The 20206-nt window shown below is 39.1% G+C and overlaps 1 protein-coding gene across 1 annotated transcript in view; it reads left to right on the forward strand.

Moving 5' to 3' along the window:
• The first annotated feature begins 5107 nt into the window (after positions 1-5107).
• The window catches only part of doc2d (double C2-like domains, delta), a 61088-nt gene continuing 45989 nt past the window's right edge, over positions 5108-20206 (forward strand). Inside the window, 5 exon segments of the mRNA XM_020930444.2 lie at positions 5108-5164; positions 5167-5482; positions 6912-6991; positions 7394-7468; positions 14750-14859. Coding sequence (XP_020786103.2) covers positions 5108-5164; positions 5167-5482; positions 6912-6991; positions 7394-7468; positions 14750-14859 — 638 coding nt within the window.

Consider the following 20206-nt stretch of genomic DNA (forward strand, 5'->3'; position numbering starts at 1 on the left):
ATTAGATTTTTTATTTTTCTGTGAAGAAGTTATTGCTTTGCCTGAAATGTTCCACAGTAGCGTTACACTTATCTATCTTGCATTTATTTAATCACATGTTTTCATTGCTTATAAAGAACCTCCCTATCTGGGCCAGAATCAAACCCAGGACCTTCTTATTTTGATCAAAGTGTGCCAACCACTCTGCCACTGTGCTGCCAGCTATAGACGCCAGATATTATATAATCAGAGATGGGGGCAAGAGTGAATTTTTCTTTATTATTTACATGGACTTTGCCATGAGATATCCAAAAGGTAAATTCACAAATATTGGACGTGATGATTCCTATTACAGATAAGCCCAAAAATTCACTATATTATAACAAACTTTTTAACAATATTCATTTTAGCTGCCCCTGCATCTGTATTTAATTTAACTGTGTAACTTTTTTGGTGGAGGGTCTATTGCCTAAACTTCTTGGGTTCTTGTTGTTGTCATGTTTCGGCTGCTGCTACAAGTCGTCTTCAGAACTGTCACCTGGTGTTGGTGGTGACGTGTTGTAGATCAGCTGTTGTTACTTCCTGTAGGTGTTGGTGTTGCTGGTTTTCTCTGGAGGAGGGTGTCCCAGGTGTGAGAAAGGAGGAACGCTCCATCATCACGGTTAATGCTGTCTGTACCTCGTTTCCTGATTTCGACGGGCTCCCTGATCCAGAGTTTGAACTTGTTGTTTTCCGATCCAATGACCCGTGCCCCGTCCCAATCCAGTGGTTATTGCTTTTACAGCGCTCTGATATGGTGGATTTGAGGTTTTCCTCCTCTGCTTTTTCGACACGTCACCACTAACACCGGTGACAGTTCTGAAGATGACTTGCAGCAGCAGTCGAGACATGTCAACAAGGAAAATACACTTTATGGTATTGAGTTAAAAAAAAAAAAAAGAACACAAGAAATTGAAGTACATAAGAAGACAAAATGAACATCTTTGGTTTGGTCTGTTGCCTGTTTGTCTCCACTGCGATCTTGTTGCTTTGTCCAAAATGTTTCATAGTATAAACGTGACACCACATAGCCAAGTTTCAAGTCAGATCTGTGGAGAGGCGACCCTGCTTATGTTTTTTAAAGCAATAAAAACACCTGTAATGGAATAAATTCAAGACAGATAAATGTAAGGCTATTGTGGAACATTTTCAAGCAAAGCAATAACTTCAGATGACAGACATTCCACCAGAAAACTTACATAATGCACCTATAAATATTGGCTTATAGGATGTTGTGAATGAATTCAAGATATGCAAGAATCTTTGTGTAGGTGCTTTTACTTTTTTAGTTCACAAAGTCCTTGACAATAATCACGGTTAAGTACAACTAATGGCTCCAAATAAAATGGAGACTGATTTTCCAGAAGTGATCTCCACATCTCCGCTTCAAAAATAACATATAATCTCACATTTCTAGTCAGACTCTTACGCTGATATTTCATTCATAATAGCGTGATTACATTTGTATTTTAAAATGAACTCACTTGTTTCTTTCCCCGTGTATTTTTTTTCTTCTTCACACAGATTGAGAGAGTGTCAGATATGCACCGTCTGCAATTCACTGGCGGGGATTTTAAGTGGATACGTCACAACCGAGGAAAAAGAGAGAAAGAGAGAGAAAGGGAGGGAGGGACGGCAGAGGAGCGGGAGAGGAGTGCGTGTGATGAACAGACACAGAAAGAGGGGCAGAGAGAGAGCGAGAGAGTACAACGGCGGGAGATATTGAGTCCAAGCTGGTCTGCATGCTCCTCAGTGTGTGGAAAACGCAGGACATGAGAGCAAGCAAAATGCACGACTGGCACAGATGAAGACTGTCCCAGGGTATGTATTCTCTCCCTTTTTCATTTTCAACTGTGATTGCGTGCCTTCTGTGTATCCATATTTAGGGCACTGGCTTGGTTTGACTTTGAAAGCAACATGGTGACAGACATGTGTGCCCTGAGAGGTTTTCTTATTGTTATATAAGTGTAATTGGGTAAATGATTGTAAGTGCTAAAAGGTGTCAGGTTTGATATGAGTCAGACGGACAGAAGTGGAACACTGAGGTATGTATCTCAGGAAATTCAAGTTTCCGAAGGAGCTGCAAGGAGTTCATCCATCCTGCGTGGATATTTTTGGACACCCTCTCGGATCTTGGTAGCTGTAGATCAAAAGAGTTTGGATAAGCTTCTGTTTCAACTCGGAGTGGTGCAATTTTGTAATTCAGAACAGTGTGTACAAGACCACTTATGGCCCACAAGACTTGAAATGATCTATAAAATTATTTCAGAACTTGCCAAAATCAGGGATCTTCTTCAGTGCCTGTTTCATCCTTTGGACTAGACACAGCCTCCAGCAGTTGTGTTAAAAATTAAAATCTTATCAGCTCCTTCCTGACTTCTATAATTGAATTGTATAGAAAAACCACACATCATTACTCGCTGAAAACCTCAACTGCTTGGATTCCAATTTACTGCTTGTAAGCATCATTGAACACAAAAACAATCAGATAATTAAAAGTCGCCACACTAGTTTATGGCATAAGTCGAGGCATTTATGAGAGGTAATCGTCTCAGTCCATTTCATGCCATTTGAATTCTTTTATCCCTCTGTTTTCGGTCATTGTTGTATTAAAATTACAACATCAACCCAAGCCAATTATAAAGAGACTGGATAATAGGTTCTCAATAATATATTAATTAATCAGACAGCACTATGAGAGTTGAAAATGTTGACCTACAGTTTATACTATACAGAAGGTGCTTATACTATATTTAAGATTTGAGGTGTTTTCATAATATAAGTAATATTACTGAGGCTGAATTATGTAATTTTCTATCTGTTGTATTGATGCTGTTTTGTTGTTCATTCCTTTTAAATTCTTACTTATGATTTGTGTTTCTGGCAGTAGTAGAAAGTCTTAGAATAACATCAAAGCTGGAAACGCAGAGAAGCTGTCCTTGTTGTGCTATGAGACTGTCATGATTATACTTTAAAGGTCCTATATTACACAAAATGGACTCTTGTGAGCTTTTAGCCATGTTATATATTATATATAATGCTGTTATCTCATCAGAAACCTACCCAGAGTTGTGCTTTTGAGTAATTCTTTATTATTACTCTGTCTACATCTCTACAACAAAGCTTAAAATGCTCCGTTCTGCCTTTTGATGCCTTTAGTTGAGTAAAGATCATCAATTCCAGGTCTGAAATAATTCAAGTGAATCTAGTGAAGATGCGTGGAGTTTAAAAACACAGTGGAACACTTCAGTCCTTGTATCATTAGTTCATTAATTTTACAAAATAAGAAAACGAAACAAACAATTATTTTCGTCATTATTTGTCTCCAAAACCAAAAATAAAAATAATAAATAACAGATAATGATTTGTTTTTTCAGTTTTCGATTTTGGGGTTAAATGAATATCTGAAAAAACGGATAACGACTGTTTCTCATTTTCGTGACTTAAACTGCAATGCCGGACTTTTGCACTGCATATGGACTGAACCAGGACTAAAACAGGACAAAAACAGGACAAAACAGGACAAAAACAGGACAAAAAACAGGACTAAAACAGGTTGAAACCAGGACTAAACCAGAATTGAACCAGGACTAAACTAATCTCAGTCCTGGTCTGGTCCCAGTCTCACTCCTGATCACCCGACGGTCTACATGGGCACACCTCTGGGCTTGTCCTGACACTCAGTCCTGGTTCAGTCCGTACGCAGCGCAAAAGTCCGACATTGCAGTTTAAGTCATTATTCATTTAAGCCTAAAATCAAAAACTGTAAAAAACTAATCATTACCCATTTTTTCATTTTCGTTTTGGAGAAAAATAATGAAGAAAACAGTAGTTTTTTCATTTTCTTATTTTTGTTTTTATTTTGAAAAACGAATGAATGAATGATACATGGATTCACTCCCTGTATTACAACATGACATCATAAGGTGGAACCGAGTGTATTTATTTTTCTTTTGCGAGAAAAAACAGCCTAAATATGCAGGGTTTGTGTGTTAAACATGTGTGAATGAAACAAAACACAACCCCAGGTATGTTTTTGATGAGAAAACAACATTATAAAATAGATCAGGAAATAGCGTAATATGAGCCCTTTAAACAAATTTCATTATAGGTGACAAATATGCTTCAGAGTGAAAGTTTCAGCCTTATTATGTAAATTCTGTTGAGGGGGCTGCGGATGTGTAAGAAGGAAGAGTGAAAAAAGATAAGAGTAGGATTAGAGTCAAGTCAAGAGATGCACATTTCCCAGTTTACTTCAGTACGTCTGAACACTGATTCACGCTGTGTGTTCTTCTGACAATGAATGACTCATTTGTAAAGTGCAAATGGTTTTAAATGAATTCAGTTTTGACTTTCTAGAAGTTTTTTCTAGAAGATTGTGTCACCGAATGAAACAAGCTTTTACTCTGGTTGGGGGAGTTGTGACTTGTTCATTTGTTGTTGTTTTCAGATAGTTGTGTCCCTTCTGCACCTTCTGTACAAACTTCAGTTGTGACTTTGACAGACAGTGTGATTACGGTTGTGCTTTTGCCTTTTGTTGTGAAGCTTTTCTTACTCATTCTTCTCTTGCTCTAGTGTCCACAGATTCAGTTTTTCTTATCGGTTGTCATGAAATATCCAAAAAGTGAATTCACAAATGCTGGACTTGATGATTTCTATTATAAACGAAACCCAAGAATTCACCGTATTACAACAAAAATGTGCTTTTTAAAGCTATTCATTTTACCTGCCCCACCCATCTGTTTTAAAGGTGCACTGTGTAACTTTTCCGGTGGAAGTGGAGGGTCTGTCATCTGATTTTTTTTATGGATATGCCATTACTCTGCTTGGAATGTTCCACAGTTTGACTTTAAGCAGCTCTACCTTACATTTATTCAATTACAAATGGTTTTATAGCGCAAAAATACCTAGAAAAACAGAAATTCTGACCGTGAGCGGGGTTGCCTCTTCACAGATCTGACCTGTAACTTGGTCTCTCATTTGACAGACCCTCCACCTGAAAAGATACACCTTTAAATATTGTTGATGTGAAACCCAGTGATGTTTTTCTTACTCTTTCTTCTTCTTGCAGTCGCGCTCCACTGTCCACATGAGTGTATCCAAACCTCCACCGCACCCCCCCACCTCCCACCTGACCCTGCCCCCACCTCCTCCTCATCGTCGGCACCCTCCTCCTCCGCCACCTCCCCGTCAGTGGCCGCGCCCCCGCCCTCGCCCGTCAAGATCTCTATGCAGGAGCACTTCGCCATCAACGTGTGCCCGGGACCCATCCTCCCCATCCCTCAGATCTCAGACTTTTTCCCCCGGTTCCACGACTACCCCTGCACCCCGCCGCCGCCCCGAGAGAAGAAGATCCTGAAAGAGGAGACGTTCAATGGTGTGACAGGAGGTTTCAAGGATGGAGAGAGACGAGCAGAGAATGAAGGAGACAAGGAGGAGGTGTTTGACTCTGATGATGAAGACAGTGAGTATCAGCCCGCACAATACTAGTAAAACTATCACTGTCTTTAAAGGTCCTATATTACGCAAAATTGACTCTTGTGAGTTTTAAGACATGTTAGAATGTTTTTAGCTCATCAAAAACATACCTGGAGTTGTTTTTAGTGTTTTGTTTCACTCACACATGTTTGAGTAACCCTTTATTACTTCAATGTTTACATCTCCAAAGCTCAAAATGCTCTGTTTTCCAATTAATAGCTACCTTATACCTTTTGTTCAGTAGAAATTGACAATTCTGCGGCTGAAATTATACACATTTTTGTGAAATTGTTGTGTTTATTAAACCCAGTGGAGACATCACAAGGTGGACCAGTGTTAAATATGCAGGGTTTGTGCGTTAAACATGTGTGAATGAACCAAAACAAAACACAACTCCAGGTCAGTTTTTGATGAGGAAACAACATTATAACATAGATCAGAAAATAGCGTAATATGTTCCCTTTAAGTATCACATTTATTCATGAATATGTGTACATTTCAACTTAAAAGTATTAAAACAAGTTTAAATAAATAAGGCTAAATTATAGTTACATCAGGGATAGGACAATCGCTGGTATTGAGATATTAAGGTATAGTGCAGTATTAAAAGACCGCAGTATCAATAACACAAGGATGGACTTCCTGACGAGATTTAGAGCTCATTTATTTCACTGAGTCTGTGGAAAAAGCAGCTCTCCTCACAGCCTTGAGTTCATAAATAGATTATTTTTGGTCGTCATATGCACGTCACGAATAATAGGCTGAAGTCTATTTTAGTCCATGTAACGTTATGCTTATAGACTTAACCTTATATATAGGCAGTTATAAGACCTGTTGGCTGAGATACTTTGTTTTGCTTTGATAATTTCCCTTAAATGTCCTCACAACAAAGTCGGGCAGCTTTGGTCACGGTTATCCCACCATGGAAATATCGTACCGTCTCATCCTTTGGGATCAGGTATTTTATCTGTTATTCAGGCAACCGTCTGGCAATAACTGTCAATCTGAAGCATGGTTGTTTATGGTAATTGTTGTTATCTTATCACAAAAAAATGCAAATGAGTTCTGAGCTTGTTTAAACAATTATGAAGTTGAAATATTCCTCGTTTTCAAAAAATGTTATCAAGAAAACTAAAGTGTGCTTCAGGGGGATTGCAGAATATTTTCCTAAACCATTCGTCACTCCCACATTTGTGTGAGAATGTGACGTTAAAGATTTATCATCCACCTCTGATGATGTAAGACAGGCTTTTGGTTGCTTCCCGACCAGTAATCAAACCAGACAGATCAATTAATATTAGGTAGCCTTAGCTTTAAAAGGCCATCTGCTGTCCACATGACTCAGAGCTTTCAAGTGTGCGTGAGTGAGTGAGTGCCGTTTACTTCCAGTAATTGCTCTGCTTATGTCTATGCAGCCTACTTGGGAACTTTGGAGTTCACCCTACACTTTGATCAAGACAACAACTGTCTTCACTGTACGATTCACAAAGCAAAGGTATGAAGCACTTCTCTTTACCTCAGTAACATTTTTGTCTGTTAGTCTGAGTCATTTTTTGTTTTGCTTCCTTTCATTAGACTCGCTAGCTCTGAGTCACTGTTCCATTGTTAAGGACGTGAACCTTCAATCACATAGCACTGTGATATGTCATTAATTATGTAAAATGTGTATGTATGGTTCCCTCGAGGACAGTGCATTTGAGGAGGACAGAGACGTGACATGAAAAGAAATGTCTGGGAGCAGTGATATAACTACAGTAGCCCTGTCATAGTCGCTGTCTTTTCCTGACCCTGTCACCCTGTGAAGTGTTTTGGGGCTGCATGACGTCATACTGTAATATAATGTGTGTAGACATTTGGTTTTGTGTGTAACACGTGTGTGTCCTTCTTGTATCCATAGGGACTGAAAGCCATGGATTCCAACGGGCTGGCCGATCCATACGTCAAGCTTCATCTTCTCCCAGGGGCTAGCAAGGTCACTGCTCCAGCCTTACCTCAATGGCAATTAGCGAAACGTGCTCACAGATTGGATAGCACACACTCTGTCCCAGACAATGACACTTTCTGATCGAGCTCGGTGGGGTTTTTAACCCAATTTATAACCATGAGAACAGTTGAACAGCAGTACGCAGCTAATGTTGCAAACCACTGAGCAGAGTGTCTTTTCGATTGCTTACTGCTTAATGTGGCTAGTCCAATGCTCTGCTTTAGTGAGCACGAGCATGTTCTGGTCTGCTGCTCCGCTCCCGTCTTGTCTTCTTGCTCCATAGATAAGGCTTGGAACGGCAGGACCTACAGTTAAACCAACCTGTTGTGGTGTTCGTCGTGCTGGAGGCGGACACAAACGAGGTTACGATAACAGGGGTAGAGTATTTGGCCGGGAGAGGACGGGAGCCTGTCCTGGGTCCACAGAGCTAACAATAACAATGTCTGGGGGATTCTGTGTCCTCCAGCTTCCCTCTGCTTTTGTTCATCACTTCCCTTTTTGCCCACTTTTCCAGCCTATCTGCGTCTGTATCTCACTATCTGGCTGTGACCCTCTGTGACCTTGAAATACCAACAGTGTGCGAATGGAAGGAGGAGCAGACAACAGAGAGGAGAGAGGGAGAGGGAGAGATGGAGGGAGGGAGTGGTGAAATGGGGAAGGAGGGAAGGAGAGACGGATGAGGGGAGGACAGCAGCAGGTGGTTGTCATGGAAACAGGGAGGATTGTTACACGGCTCACGTCAACAGGCTCGCGTTGATGGGCGAGCGGGGCGGCGGTGGGGGCGAGCGTCAATGAGTAGGTAAGTACCCATGAACCAGAGCTTGTTAATATCCAGCAGACAAAGCCGCGTCACTCGAGAAGGGGGAGTGTGCGCGTATGCAATGGGCAAAAGCACACGCCTCCAACTCCTCAGTGCTCCGATGAGTAAGCCGCCGCACATTAGACCTTGTGTTGTCCACGGTGAGGAGATTGATTTCACTTCCACCCTATGCTGTTTGATATCCATATGCTCTGTCGTAAAATATGCAGTGAGCGTGACGACATGGAGAGCAACCCCACCAGCTCATGGCCATGCATTTATTCTGACACATGTGTGAATCATGCAATCTTAACTAGTTTCCTGGCTTTCACGTGGGCCATTTGGTTGCAGATAGTTGATGTTAAAGTCGCACTGCATAACATTTTTTAGAAAAGGGTCTACCACCTACTTTTCTCCAAGGAAATGTTATTGCTTTATCTTTGTTTTGAGTGTTCCACAGTGTAGATTAGCCTATGAAAAGCAGGTTACAGCCCTGCTCTACTTTACAAATCAGATCTGTGGAGAGTCGCTCCTATTCACAAGAGGAATAACTGTGTTTTTGAGCAACACAAACACATGTAATGATTAAATGTTTGATTCAAATGTTTAAAGTCATACCATGGAACAAGCAATGACATGTCCGTGGAGACAAGAAAGTGGCAGTAGCCAGGCTGGAGAAACCTAGTGCCCTCATTTCTCTCCAGCGACTAGGTCAGGAATCAGAATACACTAGACATTTCACAATCAGCAAAAGGCCATACATTCAGTTTTGGCAACGAGATCAAGGATTTAAAGCCGGAACAAAGAGAATGTTCGGTGAATTTTATCAAGGGGAAAGACGTTATTGCCTTTCTTCCTACGGGATTTGGAAAAAGCATAATATACCAGTTAGCCCTGTTAGTGGCGCATTACATACATCACGAACAAATAGCAACGATTGGTTAAATGAAAAAAAAAACCCTGACAACTGTCGAGTGAATCCTAACGCTACGAGGTCAGACGGTTTCTACAAAGTTACTAGATGTTATGCAGTAGGGATGGAACGATATCCAAATCTCTCGGCACGATATTAGCACAGTATGCATCTCACGGTACAATATTTATGCAATATTTTGGGGAGACTGATGTAATTGTAGATAGGAAACTTTTTTTTTGCTTTTAAAACACCTTGACAAGATTTTGGTGTGAAAAATTTCCATTGTAATTTCAAGACTTCAAGTAAAAAACATATTCTTCATGTTCTCTGCACTGAAATGAATCATCTGAAATGAATCATCAATCAATCAATGAATCATCGATGTTTATAAGCCGTTACTACAAAACAATTCGAAATATTGCGACAGGCCACGACATTATTGTGAGACTTTTGACGATACGATATCACGATATTTTGGTTATGGTTACATCCCTATTACGCAGTGCACCTTTAACACCAACTATCCACCAGAAAAGTTGCGCAATGCACCTTTAAGTCAAAAGCAGCCATTTTTTGGGGGTTTCTAGTTATTTTAATGTGACAGTAATACAAAAACACTCACTCTCTACACCAAAACATTGCTAATTAATGACCTTCCTTAAATTTTCACAAACAGAACTTGCAGCCAAACAATAATAATCCCATGTGATTGTTACATTAAGATTAAGACAACGGGTTTGCCTATGGGCATGCTTTGATCAGTGCTTTTTTAATGGATTTGAATCTGTTCATTTATTTTAGCATTTTGTTTTAATTGATTCGACCCCAAAAAATAAAAATATCTGCTGCTTGGAGAATAGGGTTTTTAAATTTATCTCAAGAGGCAAAGTGCAGGTGCAGATAAATAGCAGAGAGGGAGCAGATGCATTGGTAAAGGTATAAAGGTACACAGAAGGCACAGCGAAGAGACTGCTGTTTCCATGTGAGGTTTACAGGCTTTTCTGACTATTAACGAACCAAAGAAGCAACAAAAGGAAACACATGTTCACTTCATGGTTTGAGCTCTGGAGGGGCTGAGTCTGAGTGATAAGCCCCCAAGTTCCCAGCTCAGAACCGAGGATAAAAATGAAACAGTGATGGGGAATGTGGGAAGGAGAGGACAGGCATGGCAGCCCAGGCAGAACAATGGGATGAGAGGAGCGAGAAAGATGGAAAAAAGAGAGAGAGAGGGACAAAATGTAAGGGGACAGCATCTGGCCCAAGGCGCTCTGTGGTGTGAGTGTGGCAGGGAGGTGTTTATCTTGTAAACGTCAGACTCCGCAAAATGAACTCAGCTTCCTCGAAGAATAAGAGACATATGTTAATCTCGCAATGATTTTGTGTGGTTGTTGACTCAAGAAGTTCTTGGTTGACTAATGACTTGCAGTGTTTTCCCACAGGTTTTTCTCAGACTATGGTGGTACAAGTGATACATGTTTGAATAAGTTTAGACAATTTAAGCAGTAAAAATATCACTTCCTGCCCTAATTGATCAAAAAACAACCTATCTGTTACTTCAGTATTTTTACAATCCTGGAACCGTAAAGTAGCATTTGCATTAACAATTTGTGTTCAGTTTACTTTTAGACCATGTGAGCAAAAACCTGATTATGAACGTAGATCACTGACTTGCCCTGGGTATCGATTAAAGGGACAGTCTGGAATTTTGGACATAGGACCTCATTTCCTAGTCAGCCAGGTGTTGGAGACGTGTGGAGACACTTTTTAAAATATTCCATACAGTCCTTGTATTTGCAGAGGTCACTGGTGCTAGGCTAGTGCATGTCAATGGCCATAGTTAGCCTGCCACTAAAAACAGTCTTACCCACTCCACAAAACACCCGACACTTAACAATTATAATGCCAGACTGTTAGTATAAATGTCTGTGTTGATAGAATAATGTTTGAAATAAAACTAACCTTGCATCGCATGAATCGTCACATGTTGAGGGACTATTTTCTCATATATCAGTCCGCTGCTGCCAAGCTTTCTATCAAGAAGTATAACTCGCTGCTGTTGTTCAGACATAAATCCTTCAAATGCAAGGTTGGTTTTACTTCTAAAATTATTCTATCGACACAGACGTTTATGTCGACATTCTGGCATAATAATTGTTTTGCTTCTGGTACCTTGTTTATTGGGTAAGACTGTTTTTAGTGGCAGGATAACTATGGCCATTGACATGCACTAGCCTAGCACCAGCGACTTCTGCAAATACAAGGACTGGATGGAATATTTAAAAAAGTGTCTCCACACGTCTCCAACACACTGGCTCACTAGGAAATGAGGTCATATGTCCAAAGTTCTGTCTGACTGCCCCTTTAATATAACTAAAAAAGAGATGTAGCGTGGATGTAGCAAAAGCTCTCAAAATTATGAAGAATCTCACACAGAAATTACATTTGATACTTTGCAGTGACATCGCTTTGGGGGTGTTCTGCCTGTATGCTTATGACTGAATGTTCAGGAGGTGCCATGGTGACACGATGCACACATTAGCAAACACTGTCAAAAAGTTTTAAGATCTGAAAACTACTGAAAAAAAGAAACAAGCTGAATTTAAGCTGCACATTTTCAGAAGCGTTCCTGGTCCTGTTTAGGTGTTTGATTTTCTACAGAAAGGTGAGACTGACTAACTGGAAAAACTGCAGGCTAATGTTCACACGCTTGTGACTGTAATTGTAAGTGTGAGAGATTTGTTTAACAGCACAAATCAGCTCACCTATTGTAGTTTCAGCCAAGTCAGCTCTTTCTGGTCAGAGTGTTAAAACAAAAATCAGATTAAAGTGTAACTGAATCTGACTAACAGAGCTTCAGACAGATTTCTGTTAGCGTCACACCCCAGGGAATGTTCGATTTCAATTCAATTTAAATTTTATTTTTTCCACAATTTTAAATTATAACCCCACAAAGGCACACATTTGTATATATATGTAAATATGTACAGGCATTTGACATATATATTATTTATGCCATTGTGTTAACTGTGAAAAAAGAAAAAAACACTAGGGATGTAACAATAACTGAAATACTGTGATATTGTATTGTCAAAATTCTCACAATAATATCATGGACCATCACAATATATTGAATTACAAGTCTCTTTGCTCAAATTAAGAGTTAAGGTGCAGCAATAGCTTAAAAAAAAAAAAAACGACAGAGGGAACTACATAGACCATGATCCTTTGCTCCATTTCAGTGCAGACGACATGAAGAAATAACAATTCTAAGCACTTTTAAATCTTAGTTCTTTGGATTAAGTCTTGTCAAGGCATATTAAGAGGAAAAAGTAGCATATTTTGCTTGCCTCCACAAAATATTTCAATAAATATTTCACCATGAGATGTATATCATGAAAAAATCATACCAAGAAATTTGGATATTGTTACATCTCTAATCGTGAGCCTCTCCACCATATCGTGAGTTTTCCCATGATATCGCAATAAATATCGTACCGTGAGGTTCACACCGTGATGTATTGTATAATGGACTCCCAAAGAAGCTGGGCACGCTTGTGTAATATGATGTCCATCACCACAGCATGATTAATTTAGTGGCTTGACAGGTTCAATTTTTGGTTAAGGTACAACAACAGACAAGACAATAAATTAATAACAATAATAATAATAAATGCAAAAGGAAAAAAAACAAAAACAAAAAAACAATACAAAACCAAATTAAAATAAGTGAGAGATATTGATGACTTCAGCTGCAAAGTATCAATAAATACAGAGAAGTACTGTTAAACAAAATCTCAATTGAAAAGACCAGTCATTTCCAAAAGTCCAGCCTACTCAGTTGTTCTTGTCCTCGCTGCTGCTGCTGTCTTAAAAATCCTAATAAAATAACAAGCCAACAGATAAAACATTTGGTCAACTAATTAATACACCAGCCGTTTAATTAACAAAGAGTGCACAGCCAACAAGATTATTAGAATTGAAAATTAAATTTACGCTATTTTCTAATCTATGCTATAATGCTGTTTCCTTGTCAAAAAACAGACCTGTAGTTGTGTTTTGTTTCATTCACACATGTTTAATACACAAATCCTGCATATTTAAGCTGAGTACTCTTTTCTCTCAAACTGAAAACACTCTATTCCACCGTGTGATGTCATATGGTGATACAGGAAGTTCTCCAATGTATTGCTAAACTCCATATATATAGAATCACTTGGATAATTTCAACACTGGAATTGCCAATCTTGACTGAACTAAATGTAAAAGGTTGAACTTAAAAACTACCACTTCATGACAAACACACTAAAAATAAAGGATTACTCATGATTAAACATGTATGAATGAGACAAAACAAAACTTGAGTATATTTTTGATAAAGGAACATTATAATATCGCTTGAAGCGCACAAGAGTAAATTTTGTGTAATATAAGACCTTTAAACAATGGACGTTCTTGTTCTTGTCTATCCAGTGAAAAAAGTTGATTTATATTTGATGTTTTGGAACGATTACTGTACTTCTGCCTCCAGCGTTACATGGTTTAATAATCTGCAAAAAGCGCTTTGTAATTTGTACATTTTTTGCCAGAGGTTTAGATTTTCAAGGTTGAGTTGGGACACACTTTATTTTGGGTTCAGGGAAGCACTTGGAACTGGACGTAACTGGGAGTTCTGCCCAGTCCCCAAAGAACTTAAGATAATAAAGTAAACAGGAGTTTAAAAAAAAAAAAAAAAAGAAGAGGAAGAAAAAATTGAAAAAAACAACAACAAAAAAAAACAAGTCACCCTGGCAAATCTAAACCAATTACAGCAACCTGGGACAAAGAATGCTACAAACAAGAAGCATAAGTGTGATCCTATATCATTTTAGGGCATTTTCTGTTCTCTCTGGGAAGCTTTCATATTTCATTACAATCATCATTATACTGTGCCGTTTTAAAGCCAAGTATTGTGCTATTTTCTGATCTACTGTATGTTGTGCTGTTTCCTGAACAAAAACATGCCTGGAGTTGTGTTTTGTTTTGTTCACACATTTAACTCACAAACCCTGCATATTTAGGCTGAGTTCTTCTCTCTAAAAGAAGTGCTCCACTGTGTTTTTAAACTCCATACACCTTCGCTAGAATAGTATGGAAACAAAACACAACTCCAGGTCTGTTTTCTGATGAGGTAACAACATTATAACATGATTAAAAGCTCACAAGAATCCATTTTGTGTAATATAGGACTTTTAATTGGTTGCATCACAGTCTGGTTAGAACCGTTATGGGGGTGTTGTGCTTTGGGGGCTATAATATAATGTTAAGGGACAGCAGACGGCACAGGTGAGGCGAGGCAGTCATCCTCTCGTTCTCCTGTGCACCCACAGCAGATGTCTGGCCTCTCCTCAGGGACGCAGATAAATGATGTTTTTCCACCCTTCCTCGCTCTACTTCTTTCTTGATCTTTCCCTGTCCCTCTCTTTTTCTCATCTTTCATTTTTCCTTATTTCTGATTTATGATATCCTCTCCTCTGAGTTTTTTCTCTTGAGGTAAACGTTTCCTTTTTGTCCGCAGGCTAACAAGCTTCGCACAAAAACCTTGAAGAACACTCTGAACCCAGTTTGGAATGAGACGCTGGTGTACCATGGCATCACCGCCGCCGACATGACCACCAAAACGCTCAGGTAGGAGCTTCATGTTCAAGTTGATTTATTTTATATGTACAATGCCATACCGCCTTGTCAAAGACTGATCCTGTCAGATACCAGAAGCTAAACATGGCTGGGCCTGGTTTGTACTTGGATGGTAGATCGCTGGAAATACCAGGTTTCACAGTGGGGCACCAGTGGCAAAAACTGATGTTGTGTCCTTAGGCAAGACACTTCACCCACATTGCCTAGTATGAGTGTGGTGATTGTGTGCATGATCGGTAGTGGTCGGAGGGGCCAATTAGGCAGATTGACAGTCTCGCTTCTGTCAGTCTGCCCCAGGGCAGCTTACCACCACTGAGTGAGGAGTGAATGAATAATGCTCTGTCAAGTGTCTTTGAGTGAGTGCTATATAAACCTCTTTTTATTATGATTTATTTATGAGGGGAAATGCCCTTAGAAACACTGACCTACACAAACACGTAACATGTTTGTACCTGTGGTCCCATTCAATACCAGTCACCACATCCATACAATATTCACGTACATACTTACATGGTCAGCACTTAGCTCTATCCCCTGACAGCACATGAACGCTTTATCATGCACAGGATGGGGCCTGTGCTTAATACTCCAGGTGAGCGGCTCTGGGCTTCCCACTGAGCTTTTCCTGTAATTCATTATCGCTGTGTAAGCCAATGGGAGTGGGCGGTTTGATTTGCTGCTTCATCATCTCTATCTGGGTCTTTTTCTTCCTCTTTGGAAGAAATCAGGGTGACTTATCACCAGGGTTTCTCGATTATGGGAAAAAATATAATTAGAACTATTTGGGTCAAACATGAAATTGTAATTATGATTTTGAAGGGTTAACAGTGGAGGAAATAGAGACCGCTGGTATAGAATTAATATCAGTTTTTATCACTGATAATCATATAATATAATCACATGGCAATTATATTCTAGGATATGTTACTGTTTTAAATAAACACACATTACTTCAGGATTTCTCATTATACCTCTGTCTACATAAAAAGACAAGACTTAATCAAATATACTTTTTAAAAAAAATCATGAAAACCATGAATACGTCAGCTGCATTACACACACAATTAGTCACAATAAGTCAATATTTTGTCACACTAATATTTATTATTAATATATTTGCTTTAATAAGTCATGTTTTAAAAGTCAAGATTCTACAAGTTCCATGTTTTAATGGCAGAATAAATGCCTACATCATTTAAATTACACCACTTACACCATTTTATTTGTAATATAATTTTAGACATGATAAAAATTGGATTCATTGCACCACAGCCACTTGTAGCGCGAATACTGGAACAGTCATGTATTTTCCTCGCCAGATTTATTGCACAATTTGATGTGATCGTTGTTGATGTTATGAGGAAACACGCAGCGTTGCGCGTCATATATCACCGGCAAACGTGAGGTGTGTATATTTCTACATGTCAAGGTCAGTCACCGGCGGACAACAGTGTGCCCGGCACCTCCTCTGTAGATGGAGAGGCACATGTCCTTGAGGCACAGCGCACACATGTTCAGAAATAGCATTTACTCTGCTCCAAAAAGAGACACATGTAGAGTGGCTCTTGACGAGGGACCTCTTTAGTGGTTAACTGGAGGATCCCCACTTGACCTCCAGCCAAGGACACAGCCTGCAGAACCACAGCAGCAACATGTGCAGGGGGGCTGGCAATCACAGGGGTCCCTCACGATTCGATACGATACACAATACATGGCTCACGATACAATATTATCACGATATGGTGATACTATTACGCAAAATTGACTCTTGTGAGGTTTAAGCCATGTTAAAATGTTCTTACCTCCTCAGAAACCTGAAGTTGTGTTTTGTTTCATTCACACATTTCAGTAACCCTTTATTATTAGTTTACATCTCCAAAGCTCAAAATGCTCTGTTTCACCTTGTGATGTCATGAAGTGGTAGTGTGTTTGTTTTGTTTTTTTTTTTTACCTTGGACACCTTTAGTTCAGTAAAGACTGGAAATTCCAGAGCTGAAATTATCCAAATCATTCTAGTAATGGTGTATGGAGTTTAAAAACACAGTGGAGCACCAAGTTGGAAAAGCATGTTTTGATGAGGAAACAATCTAACAGAGACCAGAAAATAGCTTAATATGGGCTCTTTAACAACTAAACACATTTTAGCAAAAAATTTCTTTGTTAAACCAGTACTTGTGCAAAGTTAATATGATATCTATTTTAATCATCAAAACAGTGAATATGTCAAGTGCACTGCATTCCTTTCACTAAATAAGAAACAGAATTGTAGTATGTCACACACAAAAATTACTAAAGGATACAAAAAAATATGATATATTGATAGAGCCACAATAATGATACTATCACCAAATTTAGAATAACGATATATCAATACTTGGATGTGGGAAGTGAAAAGACAGGAGAGAAGGAGGAGGCACGTCAACCAAAAGATGAAAGAAGAATGAGCAGGCTGCCAAGTACAAACCTGGCAGAAGAGTGAATGATATAAACGCATAGAAACAGGAAAAGAGGAGGAGAATATGGACTGGATGGACAGAAGCCAGGGGTCAGGGCACAGACGGATAATGTGATGAATAGAAAAATCTACTTATTTCTGAGATAAGAAAGCCCAGTGCCAAATCCGGGTTTACCCCAAGGAGAGCCAAAAGAACTAAAGAATGAGGACAGGGAGACAGAAATATGTGAGTGAATGAGACAGTACGTGATGGGGCGAGATTAGGCTTGGATACATAAAGAATACACTTAAAGCTTCATTTGAATGCTTTAGTGCAAAAAGATAACTGCTGAAACGTGACTATACAGCTCTCCTATAGGCTTGTGGTAAAGAAAGTGCCCTGGGTGAGTTTGTAGTAAATTTAAAGGTGCACTACGTAACTTTTCTGGTGGAATGGCCGCAACATGCTTGTCTCCATGCAGATGTTTTTGCTTTGTCTTTGCAAGTCCCACAGTACAGCATTAAACCTGTCTATATCCATGGAGACTAGCACATGACTGTACCAGGTAAAGTTACAGGTCAGATCTGGGGAGAGACAACCCCACTCACAGTAAGAATACATGTTTTTTAATGTATTTTAGGGCAGAAAAACACCTGTAATTGTATAAATGCAAGATACATAAGTCTAATGCCATACTGTGGAACATTAAAGACAAAACAATAACATTGGCATGGAAAAAAGCAGATGGGAGACCCTCTACTAAAGTTAGGGTTAGTTACACAATGCACCTTTAAATATCATAATTTGGGAAAAAAAAAACTTCTATAAATCTATATCAAACTCTTCAGTCAAGTATAGAAAATCAGATACTAATCCATACCAAAACTAGAAACTAGATATTTATTAGAGCTGCGCTAAAAAAGTCACATTCACAGGACAGAAATAATCTTTGAATAGCTTTAAGGCAGTCACACACAACAGGATTTTTGGGTCTTAAACGATTTTTAAATATGCGACAAAAAGCACACACAACACAGACACGAGGAGAATTTTATGAGATTTTAAATCTCTGATTGCAAAGACTGCAGCGGGATATGTCTGCAGACCACAAGTTGTGAGCACGATCGCGTCAGCTCTTTCCTGTCTGACAGTAAAACGACTCGCTTTGAGACTCTTAAGTGTCCAAAAGATCAGAGCACTGCACTTCTAGTTTAGATACAAGTCAAAACTGTTTTATTATTACTTTTGAAATGTGGTGCGATACTTCAGATACATGATTTTTAAAGCTTCACCTCGATCCGTGCGCTGTGTGGATGTAAACAGACACACCTGAGGAACTACTCTCGCCTTTTTACTTTTAAAGAACACCTCAAACTGGATTAACAGCTGTGTTTTGTGGACTACGTATGTCCATGGGTGTATACATAGACTAGCATGCGCCCATGGACCACTATGGAACCTACTTGGATGACTGAGGGACTACACAGATCACCACATGGTAATACAAAAGAAAGTACTATGATTTAATGCTGAAAATGACATTCCCAAAGTCTGCAGTGCGGTGGCCCCCTATATAGACTTAGACTAAGACAAACTTTATTGATCCACCAAGGAAATTACTTGGACACAGTAGCTCACACATCACATTATATTACAATAACAAAGAGTAAGCAATATATAAATGGCAATAAAACTTCTACATAAGTAGCAATACAAAATATTGATGCAAAGATTGCTTGGAGCCTCCCTAATAATAATTTTCACAACATTTGATTGAAAATGTCATGTTTTTTCCTTAGCAATACAAGTTAAAATGATATAATTATTAGGGGTGTCAAATTATGGCGTTAATTGCGATTAATTAATTACAGTCATATTTAGCGCGTTATGTTTTTTAATCGCGTTAATCTAATTTTTAATCTCTAACTTTAGTATTTCTGTATGCGAGTTGCTTTATTATAAAACCTGTTTTTATGTGTTGTTGGGACAACAACACACACACACAAAAAACACATTTATACATTTTTTTATTTCGGTAATTCCACTCATTGCCGGAAACCCACACAAAACGTAAGAGCGATGTAAACGTCATGTTCACGTTTGCGGCGTCAGTCACACAATTGACGAGGTCGAAAAGCCAGTAGAACAGGTGCACAGGTAAAAACACATTCGTGTCTTGGAAATTATTCTCCCGACGTGAAATATAAAAGAAAATAACAAATATAAAATCGCCTACAACGTAAATGTCACTGGTGAAAACAACCTGCATAGGCTCATGATGTCTGCACTACTGTCCTATAGTGACCTGCCACATGAGGGGACACGCACACAAACACACACAAACACACACAAACACACAAACAAAACACACACCTTCATCATCGTCATTAACCTGAGAACGCGCGGACCACGTTTCCTTCCGTAGTTACTGCGCGGACACCGACGTGCTCCCGTGAGCCGCGTGTGGATCGTGTTTTCTCGCGTACGCTGCGTAAACCGCGCTTCCTCCTGTGAGCCTCTAAACCAGAACTAACACCAAGACTAAAACCAGGACTAATCCAGTCCAGAACTAAAACCAGAACTAAAACCAGAACTAAAACCAGAACTAAAACCAGGTCTAAACCAGGTCTAAACCAGGACTAAACCAGCACTAAACCAGAAATAACACCAGGACTAAAACCAGGATTAATCCATTCCAGGACTAAACCAGGACTAAAACAAGGACTAAAACAAGGACTAAAACCAGTGATTTCATATATAAAGCATTTCTCTATCAATAATATTTTTAATATGGTTAAGGAAAGACTGGACTTTTTATTGTCTTTAGACAAAAGTTATTATGTTCAGATTTCCTCGTCTTTGCTACTTTACAACAAACAGTTTCTTATTCATGGAGACTTGGG

Source organism: Boleophthalmus pectinirostris, unplaced genomic scaffold, assembly GCF_026225935.1.
Source record: "Boleophthalmus pectinirostris isolate CB_2022bp ecotype Guang Dong unplaced genomic scaffold, ASM2622593v1 HiC_scaffold_22, whole genome shotgun sequence".
Classification (NCBI taxonomy): domain Eukaryota; kingdom Metazoa; phylum Chordata; class Actinopteri; order Gobiiformes; family Gobiidae; genus Boleophthalmus; species Boleophthalmus pectinirostris.